We start from the raw sequence: 17,011 nt of genomic DNA on the forward strand, positions 1-17,011 counted from the left end.
ACCACTCAAAATTTACTCAAGATGACATTATGAGATATTCCAGCTTAGTTTCTCTCAATATGCTGGTTTAAAACATTTTCACTTAAACATTAAATAATTGCTAGTTCTCATTGCATTTGGGATACAAACTTAACCCAGGACAAAATTAGCTAACTTGTTTTCTTGACAACTTGTAGGAGCAACAAAACAGCATTGAGAAGATTCTCTAGCAACGATAATATTTTTACACTGATTGAATTCATGTCTTTCTACAGCATTATTACATTTGCTTTGCTTCAATGTTTACAGTGTATTATATTTTCTTTAAATTATATTCAATAAAACATTACTGGTGCCTTCTATTCAGAGAAATAAGATAGTCATTACTATGGAATTTTCCTTTTTTGAAGTTCCCTGAAAGAGAAAATACTATTTTTGCTCTAATTTGTTTTAAAAATCCAAATAAACTCTGAAAGCAAATTCCCCCTCCAAAAAGGTATTAACTCAGAAGAGTTAAAAATGGATTCTACTTTGCTTAGTAGTAAGTAACTACTTAGTAGTTATGGACCTATAAACCTTCCTAATAACTCTTACTTATTTGGGAGGGTCCAAATATAGTTAAAGAAAAATAGACTGCAAGACAAATACAGTTAAAGAACAAAGTCATAACGGGCACAACTATTTCCATTATACCATTAATAATTTTTCACACCCATACGTGATATTTTTTAGCATGCATTCTGTTTCACTTCTGATAACTTCACCAAGATGCTGTGTGTGCATGCGAAGAAACTATATAGAGAAACGTAAATACTTGGGCTGAATTTCTATAATTCAATGAATTCATTCTGCATTCTCGAGAAACAACTCCTTTTCTGATATCGTTGCCTGACAAGCCCTTTGTATATTCATGTATGCTACGAACAACTTATTGTAATGTGCAATGTAATATATTTTGTCAAATGCTTTTGAATTTCTAATTTCGTATATATTTGTTTCCTTACACTTCATTCTATAAGTGGCCTGACAGCCTATAAAGAACTTTATACAGGTATTTTGAACAACTGAACAGTATTATGTATTTTCACAATGCTTCCAAGATTTTGAATTTTACAACTGTGTAAGCCTACTGTATTTAATTTAAACAGCAGAAGATAGGATTCAACAGTTAGAAGTGAAGTATGCATTTGGCAAGCAAAAGAAAATGAAAAAAAAAGCTGACAGAAACTACAGTTCACCACTCTGGCCTTTAGTTTGATGCACCGGCTGTGTCTGGGTACTCTCAACTCACTAATTCCATCCATTACAATAAACTACAGATTTCTTTATCTGCAAGTCTTGAGAACAGCCAAGAACTGAATATATAACTTAATTAGTGATGTGAACACAAAGATGGCAAGCTTAATAAATATTTAAAAAAAAACAGATGATTGCTCCCTCATTATTTGAGCTTTTTTTTAAATCACTTTGTATTATGATAATCTAAACTTTAAGGAAGAAAATTATTAACACTGTGTGATAAATGAATCCCACCTCACACATGGCAAATTTCAGATAAGGTGCTTGACACTTATTTTGCAAACAGCAATAATGTTTTGTGGAAGTTGGGCTTTTTTAAATTTTCAAATTTTCAAAAGATTATTTAGTCATGTAGATTAACACTGTTAATCTAAACAATGATAAATAAAGCAAAATAAATAATAAATATTAACTAATAAATAATAATAAAAATAATAAATAATAAAATAATAATAAATTATAAATAAAGCAAAACTGTCTCTTTATTTGATTTTTACATGAGAATAAAAGAACATAAAATAATTTACTGGTATTTATAATATAAATGAAAATGGAAAAATCCCACTGGCACTAATGATCAATTCCTAGGTAAAATCTCCCAGAAAGTTAAGAAAGCTTCTGTGTGTCAAAACCCTGCCTGGGATATAACAATAAACGGCTCTGGGTGACTGCTGAGCCACACGACATTTTCCCCTTTAGATGAAACATTTGCATATGAAAACTACAGCACTATTGCTTGCAGTAACTCAAAACATTTTTCAAATGTAGATAGTAATTAAAAGGCAGACAAATCCACTATAAAGAAAATCAACTCTATCCCAGCCAAAACCAGCACACCTTTCAAGCAGAATGAGCTAGTCTTCCGACATCCTGTACCTACGGACACCATGTCTCGAACCGGAGAAAGCGGCAGACAGCACGTACTCAGCATTAGAATGTCTAATTTATTAAGCTTTCTAGGTTATTACCTTGAAGATACTAAATATACATTCATGATATACAATCAGGAATATGCATTCAAGATTATCTACACAACAAGATATTAATTTCTTGGATTTCTAAGTATAAAAGAAAAAAAGAACAGAAATTTTCAACCGAAGAGAAGGTACTTCAGAACTATTTGTGGAATTTCCCTCTTGAAATATTTTATAAAGACAATAATTATGAAATAAAACCATTAAGAATTTGTCATTTCTTCCTGAGAACCAGATCTAAATTAACTCACTGAAAGTGGTATTACAGAGATTTATTAGGCATTCAGGTTCCTCATGGGTAGGAGAGAACTAGGCTAACTGAGCTACTTCGAATAACAACATCTACTTCTTAATGTGATTAAGTACTATAGAAATTGACTTCTCACGATACAAAGCAAGGCAAATCATCTCAGGAATATAATGAATGTAATGGGCACGTAGCGTTTGATCAAACTTTATTCTTAACAAACGTTTATCACTTTAGCACTGAGCAGTTTTTATGATTCTTATCTAGAGGTAAGAGATGCGATATGTAACTTATTGACAAAGGTAAACTAATTGTAATACTTATTTTGAATTCATCAGATTATTAAGAAGTCATAGGTCAGGCATTTTTGCATAGCTGACACAGAATTGCAGCTCTTTATAAGAATGAATGAAATTGGAGAATTTCAGCAAAGGACACTTTCAATTCTGGTCAACTGATTTTCAACGGATCAGATGGCGTTGTATAAAAACATACACGTGCAGTTTATCAAAATTGAAAAGTCTTCTCTTACACGTTGCTAAACTGACTCCGCTCCTTATAACATGTACTTAGGTAAAAGTTACTTACTACAGTTTTCTTCATCAGAATTATCACCACAATCGTTTTGGCTGTCACATCTCCAATGATCTGGAATACAGTTGTTGTTTTTGCACTGGTATTCATGAGGCCCACAAGTTTTTTTATCTGTAATTAAGATGAGTATCATTTACATCATTGCAGACAAAGAGTCAAAATGGGAAAGACTGCTACTAAACAGTGACATGACAATGTTGCTAGATACATTTAAGAAGGAGCAACCATAATACTCGAAATGTTACTTTCAGAAATAATTTCTCATACCACATTATTTAAGATTCTATTTATTCATTCATACCAAAAGAGCGATGCTCCTAAATTTGATGATAAAATTAAAATATGGACTGCATACACTGTCATTTAAAGTAAAAAATATGAAATTCAGAAGTTAATTAGTTTGAAGAGAGGGTATTATTGCACTGAATCTCAAAAACTGCATTGACTTTTCCTTGAATCTATCTGTAAGATTGCTTTACAAAAGATCAGATCACAGTAAACCACAAGAATATTTATTTGAAAATGTACAAAATATATATTTCTCAAAAGTTATCTTTACACATAATAATTTAATCATACCTGACAGAACACTTTGCATTTTGATTTACATTTTCACCTTCCGATGTCTTGGATTGGAAGTCTACTTATACAAAGTAAAACATTATAATGCATATAATGCTAAACTGAGATTAATTTTCTTCACGCAGTGAATTTTCAATGAGCTTTCCTGTTTACAGAGTAGTGTTGTAGGCAAAGCCTCCTGGAGATGTATGAACATCCTGAACTCCTCCAGCAGGAAGGAGCTGCCTTTGTGTTTTATTTATATTTTTTATTTCTTGAGTAATTCTTTCAGGTTCTAAGGACTGAGATGAAATGAAGTAAATTAAAACATTATCAGTGACACTTTATTTGGAAAAAAAAGTTTGTTTTGTAAAAGCCTCAATGACATATTTAAAATTACATGTCACTGTGTTGATATTTCAATAGAAATTTTTTAAATTTCCATTAGGCTATTTCATAGCATGTCAATTCAGACTTCATACTGCTAGCATGACAACTCGATGAGTTCTAGTAACTGACAGAATGAAGGAGGACTGAAACACTAGCTTAAATCAACCTGCTTTCTCTGCCGGTGAAATGGAAAGAACCACAAATTAGAGGTATTAGATTTGATGCTACGGCCCAAACTGCTGCTTTTTGTGCTTTGTTTTAGGTGTGGTTCTGGAACTACAGTGATAAATCAAAACTACATTTGAATATAAAGAAGGTGGAGGTAAATGGTGTTGTAGATCAGTTGTGTACACTCAAAGATTTGGTAATTACAATACTGCCTTTTGCATTTGTTCCTTATTCTCTGCCAATATCGTGATTTTAAGTAGTTTTCTCCCAAAATACTTTTTCCTACGATGTTTCTCAAGATGACAGTCTATGACATTTCAAATACTTGCATTGGCAAGCACTTAAAAAATATTTAACATTACAAAACATAAAAATATCCCCCCCCCAAATAAGACACTCGTATTTTGTTTCTGTAGCTTTGCAAAAGATCAAGTTTCAAACCAGAAATCCATCCTATATTTATTAAATACTTCTAGTAAAGTCTACAATCTCCCATTAACGTACCTGCCCACAAAATGAGTCCTAAAGACTAACCACAGATTATATTCTATTTATTCTTCCACATTCAATAGAAATACCAAGATCTAATCAGTAATACACAGAAGCCAGAGATTACATCCCTTCATTTCAGCTACATGCTAGGATGAAGAGAACATGCAATATATCTTTTCTTATTCTTCATAAAGAATTATCTAGTTCTCAAGAATGCTAAATCCATTTTCTAGCACTGTCTCTTTACACCTGTGAAGAGAGGCTGGACTTATTTTTTTTAATTTATCCGAGTGTAGTCTAACCTTATAGAATAGAATCATAGAATCATAGAATCACTGAGGTTGGAAAAGACCTCTAAGATCATCGAGTCCAACCGTCAACCCAACACCACCATGCCCACTAAACCATGTCCCTAAGTGCCACATCTACATGTCTTTTAAAGACGTCCAGGGATGGGGACTCAACCACTTCCCTGGGCAGCCTGGTCCAATGTTTCACCACTCTTTCAGTAAAGACATTTTTCCTCATGTCCAATCTAAACCTCCCCTGGCGCAACTTGAGGCCATTTCCTCTCGTCCTATCGCTTGTTACTTGGGAGAAGAGACCAACACCCACCTCGCTACAACCTCCTTTCAGGGAGTTGTAGAGAGCGATGAGGTCTCCCCTCAGCCTCCTCTTCTCCAGGCTGAACAACCCCCGTTCCCTCAGCCGCTCCTCATAAGACTTGTTCTCCAGACCCCTCACCAGCCTCGTTGCCCTTCTCTGGACACGCTCCAGCACCTCAACGTCCTTCTTGTAGTGAGGGGCCCAAAACTGAACACAGTATTCGAGGTGCGGCCTCACCAGTGCCGAGTACAGGGGCACGATCACTTCCCTACTCCTGCTGGCCACACTATTTCTGATACAGGCCAGGATGCCATTGGCCTTCTTGGCCGCCTGGGCACACTGCCGGCTCATGTTCAGCCGGCTGTCGACCAGCACCCCCAGGTCCTTTTCCGCCAGGCAGCTTTCCAGCCACTCTTCCCCAAGCCTGTAGCGCTGCATGGGGTTGTTGTGGCCAAAGTGCAGGACCCGGCACTTGGCCTTGTTGAACCTCATACAATTGGCCTCAGCCCATCGATCCAGCCTGTCCAGGTCCCTCTGCAGAGCCTTCCTACCCTCGAGCAGATCAACACTCCCGCCCAACTTGGTGTTGTCTGCAGACTTACTGAGGGTGCACTCAATCCCCTCATCCAGATCATTGATAAAGATATTAAACAAGACCGGCCCCAACACTGAGCCCTGGGGAACACCGCTCATGACCGGCCGCCAACTGGATTGAACTCCATTCACCACAACTCTCTGGGCCCGGCCGTCCAGCCAGTTTTTGACCCAGCGCAGAGTCCACCTGTCTAAGCCGTGAGCCGCCAGCTTCTCGAGGAGAATGCTGTGGGAGACGGTGTCAAAGGCTTTACTGAAGTCCAGGTAGACCACATCCACAGCCTTTCCCTCATCCACTAGGCGGGTCACCTGGTCATAGAAGGAGATCAGGTTGGTCAAGGCAGGACCTGCCTTTCCTGAACCCGTGCTGGCTGGGCCTGATTGCCTGGTTGTCCCGCTCATGCCTTGTGAGCGCCCTCAAGATGAACCGCTCCATAATCTTCCCCGACACCGAGGTCAGGCTGACAGGCCTGTAGTTCCCCGGATCCTCCTTCCAGCCCTTCTTGTAGATGGGCATCACATTGGCAAGCCTCCAGTCGTCCGGGACCTCCCCCGTTGACCAGGACTGCTGATAAATGATGGAGAGTGGCTTGGCGAGCTCCTCCGCCAGCTCCCTCAGCACTCTCGGGTGGATCCCATCCGGCCCCATAGACTTGTGAGCGTCCAGGTGGTGTAGCAGGTCATTGACTGCTTCCTCTTGGGTTACGGGGGGTTCATCCTGCTCGCCATCTCTGTCTTCCAGCTCGGGGGGCCGAGTACCCTGAATGATTACCACTTGAATATTAATCTTTCTCTTCTTACTCTAGTTTTACCAAATACAAAAGGAATATTTAATTATTTTTTTATACAAAATATTTTGCATGTTTGTAAGGCTCTCTCTTCTTCATTTCACAAATCTGAAAGTTTTATTCTTCCTTTGGGTTGACTGATCTCTCGTAGCAGCTTACACTTGACAATGTCTTACAAACCAGATTTGCTTGTCTTATATTTCCTTCTTCACATTAATGAGAGCTGAGGAAAACACTAGGATACTAGAACTAAGATATAACAAAGAGGAAGATTTGGGAAAGTTGTGTAACAAATATCTGATCTTTGAGAAAGACTGATTCACTCAACTCAAAGGAAATAGTGCAAGACCTTATTTTTTTGAATTGTGGAACCCTGAAAAGCACACACGGGCCCACACACTTTTTGTCATTGCTGTCTTCAACACTAAATTGTTTTCCATTTTTCTTAAAACGAGACCACCTTAAAATGTGAAAGTTCAGATAGGAATGGTACAAAGGCAAAGAAGTACCGATAACTCAATTTTCATATTTCTCTCTTCAAATTATTATTAAGAGATTCATTGATCTACTGTAACAGGCAAAGGCCCCTTCTCAGAAATTTGTGCGACCGCCTGAGGTAGCTGCTGGTTGGTCAGGGTTCGTCTTCTGTGCATACCGAACTAGGATTTTAGTTTAGAAATTATTCTAAATGACCATTAAGAAAATAGGATGAAGGCTTAAATGGAAACCAAACCAAACCCCAAAATATTACATATGCACCCTAATAGCATTTTGATTCAAACATCAATCTCTAACAATTAAAATACTCTTTTGTCACTAATTGCACTACCTTGCCGTTTGGGGATTTTAATTCCATATATGTGCATGTTTGTGCATTTGTGTGTGTGTGCACCTGTGAGTGATAAAATCCAAAATGAAAAGAAACTCGCTTTTGATCGCTAGCTGTTCTAGAGCTTGGCAGGCTGTCACTGATGCTGGATCCAGGAAATTATAAGCCTGTTGAAGGAAGTTTAAGTTTATATAATGCATCCTTCAAATGTCTTGAAGAACACATTCTTCATCATCAGAAAAAAACCTACTTTGACTCTTTAGGCTAAAAATAAAATTAATATTAAAAAAAGTGAGGAAGCAGAAAGCAGTCATACTAATGTTGACACGTTATGCTAATAAAGACTTGAAATACATATAACCTTTAAAGTAGATTATAATCACTTTCCAAGGCCACACACAGCTTTCTTCAGATTCTAACTCAAACAAGGCCTTTTTTGATGTAAAGTATTAAAGTTGTGAGCAAGGATTACCATAATCTAATGGCTTCTTTTAATTGCCTGGACAGAAAGCATGAATTAACTCTACCTACTGTTCTTTGAAAAACACCATGCACTCATTAATAAACATACATTTCCTAATTCTACTTCAATTGTCTGAGTTGAAAGTAACCACAGAAGACTAAATACATTCAGACTACCTCTAACAAATTTACTCAATAGAATATCTCCAATAACACACAGTAGCAGATATTGACTAAGCAAAATATATATGACTATGCAGCACTTAAGCAAAAAAGAGATTACCCTTTATACAAGTTTTGCATTGTAGGCATTTTAGAAATGAACTATAACGATAACAAGTTAGTATTAGCATCAACATATGCAGATCTTTATTATACTCAGCTTGCAGCTTTAGAATTTAATTCTATCAAACTGTGTTCATAAAAATAACCATCTTTAAATTAAAAAAAAAAACAAACAACAACGCAGAAGACCAAATGGTGTTAAAACTACTGCTATAATAAGGTCATTTAAACATATTTCGAATGCTAAAATTATGGAAAACTTTAAAATGTGATTAAACCCACCCTGTTCTTGTCAAGGCTTAGCTGTTCTATGTGTACATAACCGTGTGTGGCACAGAGATCGTGCATATGGATCAATTGTTCTGTCTCCTCCAACACAAAATCTAAGAGCATTATATGCAGCTAGCAGATTTAAAATAAAAATGGAGGTACTTTTTCAGGGAGGTGTGTAATTAAGCTGTGGAATTCCTTGTTGCAGCACGTTGTGAAAACTTTACAAAGGTTAGAAGAGACTGAAATCCATCAAGGATTATTGCATAGAGAGACATATTTGACTCACAATATCTCTGATTCTCAAATTGTTAGAGGCTGGAAGAGTATCCCAGGGAAGAGTATGCCAGGGAAGTTTCATTACAGGCCTGCTTTGCTCGCATACTCTTTCCTAGATACTAGCTTTCAGTCACTGCCAGAGACAGAATAAAAAGTGAGATGAATCTTAGATAGGAACCAGCATAACCAGTTGTGTTGTGACTGAAAAAAACTATTTAACTTGGGATTGCACGCATTGCACCTCTATACTATTTAATTGCTCGAGTAATTTGAACATTATTCTTTCTATTGGCTAAAATGATGAATCACAGTGAAGTACCCATTATTAATACAATTTTTGCTGTTCAGTGTTACTTTTGGGTTTTTTTCCTCTTTGCTTTTAAACTTTATGTCTTGAGGATTTTATTAGATGAATTATTTTAAAAGACCCTTTGTGCCATATTAGTTGGTCTCGCATGGGTTACTCAAAATACGAATCCACAGTTTGGAAGTTTAGAATGCTGTCCAACTTGGAAAGAAACGGCATGTTGGAGATCAAGGTGATGGGGGACAGTGCAGGAGAAAGCACCTTTGAAGTGTATCAGAAGGTGAGCAGTGCAGGGGTAGTTCTATAATAGCCCAGAGGAGTATTTAATCTCTATGGCAAAGGTTCATCTCCTTTGCATTCACTGTTTCTTCAAGCCAAATGATTTCTTGGACTGTAACTTCTCTCCAGTTGATACGATTTTCCCCTTCTTGACAATTCAAACGATGGTCTTGGATTTTCAGTGTTGAGGAATAGTTCAATTTCCTAGGCATATTTAGCAGCTCCAACGTTTTCAGCCTCTAATTTTGTTACTTTGTTGTCCCAGAGGTAGCATACACTTGTCCAGACTCATGTGTTTCATCAAACCATTTATTGACAGGTGGATGAATAATGGTGAGAGCTTTGAATGTTCTGTACAACTATTTTTTGTGTTCTCTTCCATCTCAGAACATTTTTCCATCTTTTCCTTTATAGACCTGTCTTGAAATTTCCACAAGTTTTTCTGCACTTGGTGAGTGCGCGTCTCGCATTGACATCCATATTCAGTGATTTTCCAACAATACTGATCCACTTAGTCTGTCTCTGATTATCTGTAATTCATTTCCCAGGTAGAATATTTATATTTACTATTTTCTTTCATTTACAACAGAAGAGTTGACTCAGTACTTTCCAACAATGCAAGCAATGACTGAGAACAGCTATTACTATTACTAAACAGTGTGATCTGTTTTTTCCCAAGTGATAATGAATAGCATACTAGGCGTATATAATAAAATATCACATACAGACTAATGTGAAAGCTGCCTAGATTTTCAACTTTCTATGAGTATTGTCTTAATAAAATAATTTTAACTGTTTCTGCAGAAATATAATCAATTCATCTGTCCTGTCAATGAGAAACATGCTAAGAACTGTAGAGTTGTATTTGTGATCCAACAATGAATCTTCAAAAAAGCAATGAAAGAAATTCTTGGATTCAAAGCTAGTTACTTATGTTCTAAAAAAATCTGCCTCAGTGAGGTAGAACACTGTGGTTTTGGATATTGTGTAAAATCTGAGAAAAAATAGGGCTTGGTTTGGTAATGGTGCTAGTCTATCCTTGATCCTCTCTGTAGAGGATCTGCCTCCTCAAACTATCAAATTTAAGTACAGAAGTTTCATAAGTATCAGGGGTTCTTGGAGAAGTCCTATGGGGATGCAAAGTTTGTGGAGTGATGCGTTAGGGCACGTGACTCCCTGGAGCTCACAGAGAGAAGCAAAAGTTGGTCATGTCGAGTTGGAATCTGCTCTGGACCCTTCTGCACAGCCAGTCTTAACAAACACGATTTGCAAATTATTACATTTTTCACTATGTATGAACTCCAGCAGCAAAAAAGCATGCAGAATAAATTGACAGAAACTGGATAATACTGTGAGAAAAATCAAGAATGTCACTGTATTCCAAATGAGATATTCATTTACAGCTCCTGCCAATAAAGTAATAGTATAATATGAAGTTTATAGACTATTCATATAAAGATTACCATTCAACAAGAACTGTATGAGCCAGATACAGCTATCATATCAGATAGGTATTATCATACATTGAAAGAGGACGTATTAAGTGGGATGATTATTTCCTTTTGCTACTTTTTTCAAAAATATCAAGCTACAGTAATATATTCAAAACCACCAGCGTACTCACCACAGTTAGCTTCATCTGATCCATCAGCACAATCTGGGTCTTCATCACATACCCACAGTTTAGAAATGCAATGTTTTGTTGTTTTACACTGGAAATGGTCTGGAGAACAACTGTTTTCAGCTTTAAATAAAAGGATGCCAAATTAGAACTAGAAATTTCTGTTAATATTTAAAATACTTGTTTTAAAGAAAAAAAATATTAAGGATTCAAAATGCAGAAATTGGGTATCTCTAGCATCACTTACATAACATCTGTAAGAAAACAGCATTCAGGTTTATATTGTTTATAATTTTGTCTTCTTTTTATATATTATTTTATATATATCAGTAAGGTCAAATGAATCTAATGAACAAAGTGTCTATTGTGATATTCTTTTAACAACAAATAGACTTAACATTGATACAATCAAACCAGTTTAGTAAAAAGCAGTCAGATTTTTTTTTTTTCTAACTTCCTAAAACACCAGTTATCAATTCTGAAAGTCAGTTTGAAGGACTAAGGCATCTCTCAATGCTTTGATTGAAAAGGTAATCAAAATTATGTACAATTTTGGTGAAATTCTGTGCTCTCTGTTAGAAGAGACCATGGGTAAATGGTGAGAAAAGTTCGACAATTATTTCACTTTTCCAGTTTAGCAGAACAATTTTTTGAATGAATCCTACAGCAAGATAAAGATGCAAAGATGCAGCTAATCTTCAACCTGTTCTTTCAGGATGCTTTAAGTAAAGCTTAACTGCTTTAACTCTAGAACAGTCTTTTTTGACAACAAAAAAGATCCTCAGTGCACTCACCTGATTCTAGATCGACTCCCTCACAAGCATATATGCCAGATCTCACTATTTCTTAAACTCTTATAAGTGAGAGTATAGAGGCAAGATGAGTAAAGGACATAGATCTGGACCGGACTGTGAGCAAGCTGTTTGTGATCAGATGCATAAGGATTTCTTTAGAGATAAACATGTATCAGAACATCCAAAATGTTCTAAACTGAATTGAACGTAGGTGGAAAACAGTATGATCTATTCTTGGATAATGTTTTCCCACATGAAAGTTTGTCCCACTCCGTAAGGTCTTTAACAAACTCTCCTATCCCTGTTGAAAAGCAATTTGCTCCTTGATACTATCATTCTTGTTTCTTAGGTTTTGCAAGATGAAAAAAATTGAGGTTTGTTAAAAGTTAGTGTATTATTTCTTTCAGTGTCACGTTTCCATACATAAATTTACAGTGCTGGAATAAAAAAAAGCATTTAGACTTGGCTATGTTGCTAACTATACTTATAAAAAAGCTGATTCTCAGCTAGGACACCTCACCAGGGGATTTCAAAGCGCTTTACAAGGAAGACCAGCATAATTACCTCCATTTTACTTATGGAAAGCCTTAAGTATGAAATATGACTTTTTCAATGTCACTTGATATATAAAACGAAACAGTGGTAGAGCTGAAAAAAAGGTCTGTATCTTATGAATTCTAGTCCAGTGAAATTAGAATGAAATAGATAATCTCATCTATTGTCTGTCTTGTGACAGGAGCCCAAGTCAATAAGAACTTTGTGGTAGACCTATCTAAAACCTCCCCTCATCGTAATCTCCCCAAAGGCAACTGAAGAGTTTTCAGAAGCCACAAGCGAGGTTTTATTAAAATATAAACTAGCACATTTAACTTTCTTAAGAGAGAAGCTAATAAAGTCCAGGTAATAGAACAGAAATAAAAAGTGTACATAATTAACCTCCCCCACTCCCCACTGTGTCTTTGCAGGTGGGTTGATGGCTGAGTTTCAGACAATTCGAAAGCTTGCTTTATGTCACAGCAGACGGTCCTATCCCCACTAATCCCTGGGAAGTTCTCAACTCCATCACAGCTGATCCTGACCCTATCCCTCCCACAGTCCCTGAGCACTGCTGTGCAGCAGACTCCGCTGCTCTGATTTAATTTCTGTCAGCTACACCTCAAGGTTTTGGGAACCTTCCATATACCATGTGCCGTTCTTTATAATGAAAAAAGCAATCTCCCCTATCTTCCACAGGAGTTTACTTGGCCCCACTTAATCAGTTTTTAAAGAAACATAACATGCAAACCAACATATAATACTGTCTGTGAGAGGCTACAGCTCTGCTGAGCTGTTTGGAAGACTGCCATTAAACATGACCATGAACAAAGCCTTTGTATCCTTAGCAACCCTTCCCTTGGAGAAGGCCATGTTCTTTGCAGAAATGCAGCATATGCAAACCTTGAGAAAGCTAATTCAGAAAATAGGAATAAGCACCTTAGATCAGCAGTAGATCTGAATAATGAATTGAATGAAGGACAGAGATGTATTTCAGGACAGCACCGTCATTTTAATTACAAAATGATCAAAACCACAAGCTATTCAACACATTTCCATTCTAAATCTGAAAATATTTTCTCTACTTCTAAGAAATATGGAGTGAAAATTAATTTATGAAAAGTAAGATGTATTAAAAGCTGAGTAAATGGAAATCAAGTTACACAGGCAAATTAATGAAGAAGTCCCCAGAGGAAAGGGAATAGAAAAGGTAAAAAACTCCATCAAAGAAAAAGGATGTAGAAGGAGCTAGGAATCTACATCTTTTCCAATAAAAGACGCAGAAAAATAGCTTTTTCCATTGAAATGTGTTGCTGCAAGGCATGGCAGATGAAAGCCTCAAGAAGATGAGTCATTTGTGAGGTGGTTGAAAGTAAAATGGATGTTTCAGCCTAAGTCAGAAACCCAATTAAATGCTTGAAATTAATTGTTTACATACCCCTCTTCCCTGCAATGACTTTAAAAAAACCAAAGTTGTTAAATAACAGTTTAGGTTGTTCTCTTGTATATGAAGTACTGTACATCAATCAACCCCGTGAATTAACTGGTTTGCATGTTCCTCAAATTATTTTATGTAGAGGACATTTACAGTATTTTACATATTTTAATTCAGTTCCTTGTTTAAAACCAGCTACAGTTGTCAGAGCAAAATTCTCTAAACATAACTTACGACAGTCTCTTTCATCTTCTTCATCACCACAGTCATCCTGTCCATTGCATCTCAGATTTATTGGAATACACTTCTGATTCTTTGTGCACTTGAACTGACCTGACAGACACACATGTGTGTCTGTAAGTTAAAAGAAAAAAAAAATCAAGTTACAAAGATTAAAAGATTTTTTTTTTTAAAAAGAAAGGTAAAAGAATAAAGTTATAGTTTCTTGACAGAATTTAAAGCATGGCATTTAAATCAGGTTAGCACGTTTCTGAAGTCTGCAATGTATATAATCACCTACCACAGTTCAGTTCATCAGAATTGTCCCCACAGTCGTTCTCTCCATCACAGATAAAGGCTGGAAGAGCACAAAGTCCAGTTCCGCACTGAAAACGTCCTGGCTGACATCTGAATTCGGCTGAGAAAAAAGAAAACTGCTTATGAATACTGTCAGAGGAATGGTTAAAGTATCAATACTGTTGTTCTTCCTCTACGGACTAATCAAAAGAACTTACAAACCTTTGTATTTGCCTATATAATCTCAATCTGAGTAGATATTAGTAACTAAAATGTACACATACTATTGCAAAGTTAATTTCAAAGGCTGAGATTTTAAATTTGCATAACTATAGTTATACCTTACTAATGATACAGAGTGCAACCTTCTACAGGTTGATGCTTACTATTAGCTCAACAGAGACTTGCTATTTAGGATCTAAACACTTGAGTTCAAGTCTGCACTTAAGAAACTCACTATCCCACTCTAATTCTATTTCCCATGAAAGGTTCAACATTGTTCCTTCTCACAGCCACTGCCATTTGAGTGAATGAGCAACTATGCACCTCTATAGTAATATTTTATATAAACATAGTGTAGCTTAAAATGCAATCTTATGTAGAATGATTACATAGGTTAAAGCTTGCTTCAAAGGCCTCTGCAGCAGAAAAAGAACTAATTATAAAATTGTAAAAATATGGGTGAGAGATTTCAATGGAAAAAATCAAATTAACTGTTACTTAACTGGAAGATTGTAGAACACACAGTAGAGCATTTTGTGTATATAAGCTTAAGGGAAGAAGGCAAGAATCTTTTGATTTATGTAGATTAATATAATAGTATTAAAGTAGTCAGTGACTGGGACTGAAAAATAGCCTCATCAACAGATGTTACTGTTTATGAATCCAGTACACTAGAAAGGTACTCTTCTAAGAAGTGAACTTGCAGTCAGCTACCATCACAGCAACAATCCTTTGGGATGCTGAAAGCATCATAATTGATTTCCAGTTGTCTACAATTCAACAGGGGAATACTACAGTAATCTACTATTTCGACTATGGGAGGCTATCGAGAAATATGCTGTATCTGCACCACCTTCAGGATAGTGTGTCAAAGTTACACAGGATGCATGAAAAATGTTCATTGCATAAAATTGTTCATACTGGAGGGGTGAGATTTAGCTCTCCAAACTTTCCTTTGACAATATTTATAAAACTATAAAATGAAAATATTTATATAAAACATATTGTGAAAAATACACAGAATCTTAGTAGGAATCACATGGAGAACATTGTTGTTGTTCAGAAAATTGCACTAAACACTAATGCGTAGCTAAACTTGGATAATTGCAATGAAACATAAGCAAATGAGATTAGAATTTCACATTTCTATTATATACAAAAATAAAGCAAATAAACCTGGCAGAATTTTGTATTTATGTACAAAAATCAGCAGCCTCAGAACATAGCTTTAAAATAAAAATCTTTAGCAAAATGTAATGGGATCAAGTAAAGGTTTAAAACATGAAAAACATGTTCTTATGATTTTCCAAAGACCTTAAAAGACCCTTAGTAGCTATGAGTTAATGAAAATCTTTTAGAGGCTGACAAACAAGAGCCTGCACCCTTTGTAAATTTGACAGAGACCAAGGAAAGAAAAAAAGTGTTGCAAAACAAAAGCGTTCCAAAAACTCCTCTTCCTAACATCTATAAAGCATTATATTTGATTTGGACCCTATGACAAAACTGGGTTCCAAATTCCGAATGCACTTACGGCACTCCTCAGGCTCGTCAGAGCCATCTCCACAGTCATCGACAGTGTCACATTTCCACCAAAATGGAATACATTTGTCAGTCTTGCAACGGAACTGTAAAAGGAAGGAAAGAAGGAAGAAAAGCTTTGAGATGAATATTTATTTATTTATTTTTTAAACAGAAATAGTACAGTTTATGAAAAATTAGATCCACTGCTTAAGTCATTGTTCCATTAATCAACTCTGGCTGTTAATTTTATAAAACTTATATTTTAAGTACTCTTTTTTCGGAGATGTTTTGCACTGAGACTTCCACTGATACAAATCATTGTAGTTCCAATGACATTGCTACGCTGACTTATAGTGCCCCTGATATAAACCACTCGTCGTATTTTGCTGCATTCTATGATTTGATTCTTTAAGATCTTATTCAAAACAAGCACTTCAATTCTTAAACATTCTTTGTGGGCTGTTGAAGCAGACTTGATATCATTTTTCCAGATAAACAAAAAAACCACCCACAGTTACAGAAGAGGGCCTTAACGTGCAGTGTTGTACTTGAATACAGTACTGCTTATATGGTTTGAATTAAATGAGGAAACCAGAAGCTAGGCCTTCCAACCTTTCAAAAGGATAAAATATTTGTACAGAAAAGAAAAATCCTTTGTAAGACCTTGGCAGTGCCTTTACTCTGAGCTCAGGCAACACTGTACCTTTGTTCTGACTGAAAGAGGAATGCAAAACAAGAAGTAGATTACTTGATGCAATCTTCTAGGGCTAAACCTAAAATCAGAGTTCATTATGTGGCTAATGCGAGGGAGAAAATTCTGGACAGATTATCAGCAACTTTTAAGAAATGTTCTGTTTCCTACCCGGTCTCTGTATGAGCACAGAAAGGAAGGAAACCAACAGGTTTAGAAGTCCAAGGCATTTTATTTTCTGTGACTAGGCATAATTTTTTCATTTCTTCACATT

The 17,011-nt window shown here is 36.2% G+C and overlaps 1 protein-coding gene across 3 annotated transcripts in view; it reads right to left on the reverse strand.

Moving 5' to 3' along the window:
* Window positions 1-17,011, reverse strand: part of LRP1B (LDL receptor related protein 1B) — a 780,133-nt gene that overhangs the window by 81,027 nt on the left and 682,095 nt on the right. For all 3 annotated transcript variants that reach the window (XM_076343117.1, XM_076343116.1, XM_076343115.1), the window contains 5 exons: window positions 16,057-16,150; window positions 14,308-14,424; window positions 14,022-14,141; window positions 11,028-11,147; window positions 3,088-3,204 (listed from right to left, as the gene is read on the reverse strand). In XM_076343117.1, the coding sequence (XP_076199232.1) occupies window positions 3,088-3,204; window positions 11,028-11,147; window positions 14,022-14,141; window positions 14,308-14,424; window positions 16,057-16,150 (568 nt within the window). The remainder of the gene's footprint in view (window positions 1-3,087; window positions 3,205-11,027; window positions 11,148-14,021; window positions 14,142-14,307; window positions 14,425-16,056; window positions 16,151-17,011) is intronic.

Source organism: Aptenodytes patagonicus, chromosome 6, assembly GCF_965638725.1.
Source record: "Aptenodytes patagonicus chromosome 6, bAptPat1.pri.cur, whole genome shotgun sequence".
NCBI lineage: Eukaryota > Metazoa > Chordata > Aves > Sphenisciformes > Spheniscidae > Aptenodytes > Aptenodytes patagonicus.